We start from the raw sequence: 7,182 nt of genomic DNA, 5'->3' as shown, positions 1-7,182 counted from the left end.
GGTTAAAGCAAATAAAACGAAGGTATGGAGATTAAATACGCTTTACATTGCTTAATCAGCCAAAGGAGTAAATGTAAACAACTGAATACTTGTCAGTGATTGGTTGAAATTATTGAAATTAGACAATTTTTTACATGAAATAAATTCGAATACAAAAATATTTTTCTGTTCTATAACACAAAATAGATAAGTATACGAAGTTTGAAAGTCTTTCCGTACCAAAAACACTACGTAAAACATTAATGAAAAATGTGGCCCCCGTTTTAAAATAGATCCACGCCCTTTCCCTCTTTCTTTACGGAAATTGCCGAATTGATGTAAACAAAGACATGTTGACCAGCTGACTACTGGTTGACAAGTAGCACACTACTATCGAATGATCGCCGAAAAACCAGTTATTATGGGCTTCTAAATCACCTAAAAATGAAAGCGCATAAAAATCAAAATTACACAAACTCATCAAAAAGTAAGGTTTTTTTTCTTCTTTGAAACAATTTATTCCAGTCCAAGCTAATAACTGCACACAAACATTCATTCAAAAATGGCGGGGAAAATGTGACATTCAGTTTCATCAATAATTGAAACTGTTTCCATTTTTTATATTAGAGTGAATTTCCAGTGAAAAGATTCTGAAAATGCTTGTAGAGAGAAAGAAAGAGAGAGAGAGAGAGAGGTAGAATCTGTTCGAAGACAGATAGGAAATGTTGAAAAGAGAAGAGAGCTAGATGTAGGTGGTGCCACAGCAAAAAGTGTATGACATAATGAAAGAAATTAATTACTCAGCTTCCATTCTACTCACTTCCATTGTGCTACAGATGCTGGACTGAAAGAAAGAGACAAACAATGAATAACAGTTTAGTGTGTTTTTTTTTTTCGATTTCCTTTCTAATGAATGTAGTTCATTTCTCAGAGACAGCAGCTAAGAGCCCCCAAACTGTCAATTTTCAGATGTTCCCCAATACAGGGTTTCAAGAGACAGGAATGGCAAGTGACCTTTTAAACACAGAAAAAAGGTACAGACTAATGGCCATTATACATATAATAGCCATTCAAAGAATGCTGAGGTCGTCTGAAGACTGAACAGGTTTTTAAAGTTTTCACAGCAATCACTCACAGGGGCAAGATCTCATGGCAGTAATTGGTCACTTGATAAGCTTTTCTTGTTCATCATTGACATATCCACTCTATTGGGAGTCACATGACCAAAGGACTCTTTAATGATGTATTGGGCAGTTGCTCGGCGGCCTAAGAAAGAAAAAGATAAATTCAGGAAGTTAGAAATTAATTTATTTTATTATTCATCACAATTCATCATCATCATTTAACGCCCGTTGTCCATACTAGCATGGGTTGGACAGTTTGACTGGGCTTGCACACTGGAAAGCTGCGTCATCTTAGTGGAAGATTCATCACAATTATGAAGAAATAATTATTAATCTTTTATATATATATATATATACAAATACAAGGTGGTATCAAAAAGTTTCTGGACTAGTTCTGTAGCATGCCAACAGATGGCATCATACGGTTGCGAGCTAGGAGTGACCTTCATGAGGCAGTAACATCGTTCTTTACTTTACAAGTTTTGAAATTTGTGTTTTTGTGATTACATGTTTGCTGTTGTCTGCCATTTTGTCATGGAGAGGAACAAAGAGCCAACGTGAAATTTTGCGTTAAACTTGAGAAGTCTGCTACACAAACATTGAGCATGCTTTGGCAAGCTTACAGCAATGAGGCAATGGGTCGTGCACCATGTTTTCAGTGGCACGGGTTCTTCAAAAAGTGGAAGAACATCCCTGGAAGACCTGTCATGAGTGTCACCCCCAGAAATGTGGTATTGTGCATGGAAAATTTATCCCTCCAGAGCCAGAGTGTCAATCGAAAGTTCTGCTGTGATGTTTTGAAGTGTTTGAGGGATGACATTCGGTGAAACCAACACAGTCTGTGGAGCATGAAGAACTGGATTCTTCTTCGAGCTCTCCTTACTCATGAGTTTCTCCTCAAAAACATGGTATCACTTCTGCATCCACCCTTTTCGCCAGATTTAGTACCTGCAGACTTCCATCTCTTCCCCAAGATGAAAATGCAACTCAAAGGTTGCTCTTTTAATGCCATTGTTGAGATCCAGAGTGAATCACAGAAGGTCCTCGACTCGCTTATGGAAAGGGACGTCCAAGTTGGATTCCAGAAGTAATAGGAATGCTGGGACCAGTGTCTGCTGCACAAAGTGGACTATTTTGAAGGAAATGATGTTAAAACTTAGGTGAATAAGTTATTTTTTATTAAACATAACTAGTCCGGGAATTTTTTGATACATGAGAAAAAAGAAAAAGAAAATCCAAGCAATTTTAGGACAGAAATCAAACATTAGTTAGTAACCTGTTATTTGGTACAGTATACCAAAGTCATAGGACATCATAATCGTCATTTTAATGTTCACTTTTCCATACTTGCAGGAGTTGGACAGAATTTGTTAAGGTGGAGTTTTGTGCAGCTGGATGCCCTTCCTGTTGCCAACCCTCACCTATTTCCAAGTAAGATGATATTCCCCATGACATGTTTTCACAGAAGATTGGAAGTGAAGTACACCACTTGCATAATGGTGACATTCATTTACATCTATCATATAAAGTCAAAGAAGGAGAGAGTAACATACACATGCAAACATATATCTACAACGGGCATCTTTCAGTTTCTGTCTACCAGATCCACTCACAAGGCTTTGATTGGCCCGAGGCTATTATAGTAGATGTTTGTTCAAGGTACCACACAGTGGGACTGAACCTGTGACCATGTGGCTGGGAAGCAAACTTCTTACCACACAGTCACGCCCTTCACCTATAAAAAAAACTGGTTGTATTTGAAAGATCTTGGCAACACATTCATCAGGTGACAGAAATTATGAATACTGGACAACATATCTTGAAGTTAAAATGCAATTTGGCTGAAAAGTGTTACTTTGCAAATTTAAATACTTGCAATTTAAAACCTTGGGACATAACTAAAAAACAATAGTTATACTCATATATTTCCCAAGGTTTTCAACTTTTAAACAAATGTGTAATTAATTGCAAATTTATACATCTGATTCTGGAAAACGCAATATGCAGCAAAAACTTCACCCTCAAATGTAGAGAATGCCAAAAAAACAAAAAAACAACCAAGATCAGATAATTAAGATGCATTACTTTTGTAATGAAATTTGGTATATTCGCTGTGATAAGCTATATCTTTAGAACTAAATATCAAATTAAACATGTATATAAGTTAATTATATATTTTTATCAGGTTCAGTCATTGGATTGTGGACACCACCATGGGGCACCACCTTGAAATGTTTAGTTGAACAAACACAAATAGATGTGCACATCATCATCGTTTAATGTCTCCTTTCTATGCTGGCATGGGTTGGACGGTTTGACATGGAGCTGGCCAGACTCCAATTGTCTGTTGTGGCATAGTTTATACAGCTGGATGCCTTTCCTAATACAAGCCATTTAACAAATGAGCTAGGTGTTTTTTATATGCCATTGGCACAGGTACTTTTTATATGCCACCGATACCAGAAACAAGTCTGTATGTGTGGAAGACTGACTTTACTTAGCTTGAAACATCTTATGAAGTAACACGTACACACATACATTTATATCTATGTGAGTGTGTGTGTGTCTGTGTTTGTTCAGCTAAACCCAGATAAGAGAGAAGGATGAAGGTATCCTCAAATGAAACATCTAACCAGAAAGCTTGCAACAGAGCAGATGGACTCAATTAAACACCTCCAAGGTGCCAAGTAGTGGTGTTTAAACCAGGCACTGAATTAAGTTTACAACATATAAAATACAATCATACTGCATCTGTCAATAAGCCTGTTTCTATAAAACATATACAAAGACAAGTACAGCTGCTAACTTTTCTCATTGTACAAAAAAATCTACATATATCTGTAGGAAAATGGACTTTTGTGTAGTTAAGACATTTACTTTCGAGCTATGTGGGTTTGGGCTGAGCCCCACTGTGTGGCACAATGGGCGAATGTCTTCAACTATCGCCCCACAAAGTCTTGTGAATGGATCTGGTAGATAGAAATTAAAAGCCTGTTGTATATTTGTGTGTGTATATGTAACCACATGTGCTTTTCTCAGACTGTTCTTTTCCTTCTCTCCGGACCTTCCCACTTTCCTCTTTCAAATGGAGTGCCATGCTCAAAACATCGCCCTAATACATTCATTGTGTATAACCTTTTGACTTTTGTTTGTGTTTTTATTTTTTTGATTTGCCTGTGTTTATATATATATATATATATATATATATATAGGGGTGGAGGGAATGTGTCTCCTTATCTTGACATCAAGTGATAGTTGTAAATGAATGCCATCATTAATCAGTTGATATCTATTTCCAGTCTTTGGTCAAAACATGTCTGGCCATGGGGGAAATATTGCATTACTTAGAAACAGGTGAGAGTTGGGAACAGAAAGGGCATCCACTATGGAAAATCAGCAGGTATGGAAAAGTGGACATTAAAAGCAATATTGATGACAGACACATTACAATGGTCAGAAATATTACACATGCTAACAACGTAGAGACCCACTGATTGTAACAATTAAGAATATTCCATTTTGCTTGAGAGTTGCGTTAAATCTAAAGCAGTCAATCAGTATGTATTCTAAATACAAAAAATTGTCTGTTATTTTTTTTCAGGTCATACAGAAATTGACCAAAATGATAAATTAATTAAAATATACTTCAGCACAGGCTATTGTTTTCTTAGCTGGATACAACATTAATGAATACACAATCAATAATTCGGAGAAAGGAATAAATTTGTATCTGTGCTTTTTTAATTGCAGATCACTTTTTAATTTTCCATGAAATTAAAAAAAGCTTTCTGTGGGTATGTAGCAGGTTTCTTGAGTGTGTATGTGTTCTACCCAACACAATATCATATAAAATACTGCATTTCTGTAATATTAAAATTGTAGTATTTAGGTGAAGACACATGGTTCAGTGGTTAGAACATTAGGCTTATAATTATGAGGTGGTGAGTTTAATTCCAAAACTCAGCTGTGTGTTGTGTTCTTGAGCAAGACTTAGTTGTAGAAATGAGTTGTGGCATCATCGGTGCCAAGCTGTATAAACCTTTTCCTTTCCCTTGTACAACATTGTTGGTATAGAGAGAGGAGGTTGGTATGCATGGGCGACTGCTGATCTTTAACAAAAATTCTTGCCCAGACTTGTGCCTCAGAGGGGAACTTTCTAGGTGCAATCTCATGGTCATTCATGACTGAAGGGGGTCTTTACATTACTTTGGTATTTAGCTCATTAATTTAACTCTAAGAGTAAACCAAACACATACAGACAATGAGGGGGCCATTACACATTTGCTTGACCTACTAGAAACAGCACTCAAATCTTCAAATCATATCCTACAATCTTAAACAAAGAAGGATACATTAGACACTGTGACCCTGATATACAAAAAGACAAGATGGTCAAAGCTGGACAACCTTTGATCTTAGGTCTTCTTGAAAAGATTTGAACAACAACAAAACATACTAGGTCCCTTTTCTGATAATCTGTTATATTAGATACATGTTTATTTACCTTCAATGAGATCAAGATAGAGCTTTAGGCAATACATCTGGGCTGGGAATGGCTGGCATATTAATTGACTACTCTGTAACATGAAAGAAACACAAAAATTTAATGGAAATAGAGTCAGTGATTTTCTTCCAAGAATGCAACTAAACGTATAAATATTAAAAATGACATTCTGAATTCTTTCTAGTTTTACAATTATTGGAAACAATTATAAATACTGCTACATATAGCTGTTCCAATTATAAAGTTTGTTGTCAAGTAAAATGTGGAAACATGTGGAAATAATTAAATGAAAAAGAAAAAAAAAAAATTTTAAACCATTTCAAAGGAATTACTTTGAAATGTAATTCAAAGTGTTGCTTAACCCTTTGCTTGTTCTGTGTATCACATGTGAAACACAGAGTATATTTTCTTGGCATCCATACATCATCTATGATACACAGGATATATTTTCTCGGCAGCCAGGCATCATATATGATACACAGGATATATTTTCTCGGCAGCCAGGCATCATATATGATACACAGGATATATTTTCTTATTTCTTTATTGCCCACAAGGGGCTAAACATAGAGGGGACAAACAAGGACAGACAAAGGGATTAAGTCAATTACATCGACCCCAGTGCGTAACTGGTACTTAATTTATTGACCCCGAAAGGATGAAAGGCAAAGTTGACCTTGGCGGAATTTGAACTCAGAACATAAACACAGACGAAATACAGCTAAGCATTTCGCCCGGCGTGCTAACGATTCTGCCAGCTCACCGCCTTTTCCTTGACGTCCATATATCAGGATATATGATACACATTCCCATTCTTTTTCAACCACCAGAGTAACTTGGAACTTATGAAAATAAATTTTTATATTACTCAGAATGTATGAAACAAGAGGTAACTAAAAGTATATAAACAAGCATGGACGTTTAGGACAAACTTATAAAAATGCTTTGAACAGGCAGAGGATTAAACTCTCCTAACTTGCATTGCCAAAAAGAAAAGAAAGAAGGAAAAATTCAAATAAATCTAAGAATATATGCTTACCTCTCCTAGGTGTTTTAGAGCTTTGCTATATTCCCCACTAATAGCTAATGTTGCCGCAAGGTTGTACAACAACACAGCTTGAGCTTTCTGTGGTTTTGCAGGCGTCCATGATACTAAGGCTCCTGTAAAAGATGTTATGATAATTAATACATAATACACATAGAGTGTAGGTGGGTTTGATCCGTTTGTAACCATATTTCTTACATAATAAATTGCTGTTTCAGTTAATATTTAAAACACTGAAGAATTTTGAGGGATTTAGTAAACTAACTTTTGCATGAATTAGGGTAATTAAGTTGATGTTTGGATTATAACAGAAGTTTCTTATAAAAAAAATTGCACAGGAGAGCAGGAGTGGCTGTGTGGTAAGTGGCTTGCTTACAAAATCACATGGTTCCAGGTTCATTCCCACTGCGTGGTACCTTGGGCACGTGTCTTCTACTATAGCCTTGGGCCGACCAAAGCCTTGTGAGTGGATTTGATAGACGGAAACTGAAAGAAGCCCGTCGTATATATGTATATATATGTATGTGTGT

The 7,182-nt window shown here is 36.1% G+C and overlaps 1 protein-coding gene across 2 annotated transcripts in view; it reads right to left on the bottom strand.

Annotated features, from left to right (window-relative positions):
• Window positions 1–467: 467 nt before the first annotated feature.
• Window positions 468–7,182, bottom strand: part of LOC106882617 (CCR4-NOT transcription complex subunit 10) — a 59,806-nt gene continuing 53,091 nt past the window's right edge. For both annotated transcript variants that reach the window (XM_052970699.1, XM_052970704.1), the window contains 3 exons: window positions 6,647–6,768; window positions 5,608–5,680; window positions 468–1,245 (listed from right to left, as the gene is read on the bottom strand). In XM_052970699.1, the coding sequence (XP_052826659.1) occupies window positions 1,127–1,245; window positions 5,608–5,680; window positions 6,647–6,768 (314 nt within the window). In that variant the 3' untranslated portion in view covers window positions 468–1,126. The remainder of the gene's footprint in view (window positions 1,246–5,607; window positions 5,681–6,646; window positions 6,769–7,182) is intronic.

This window comes from Octopus bimaculoides, chromosome 1, assembly GCF_001194135.2.
Source record: "Octopus bimaculoides isolate UCB-OBI-ISO-001 chromosome 1, ASM119413v2, whole genome shotgun sequence".
In the NCBI taxonomy this organism is placed as follows: Eukaryota; Metazoa; Mollusca; class Cephalopoda; order Octopoda; family Octopodidae; genus Octopus; species Octopus bimaculoides.
The sequence above is the reverse complement of the archived record's forward strand: the minus strand, read 5'-3'. Positions and strand labels throughout refer to the sequence as shown.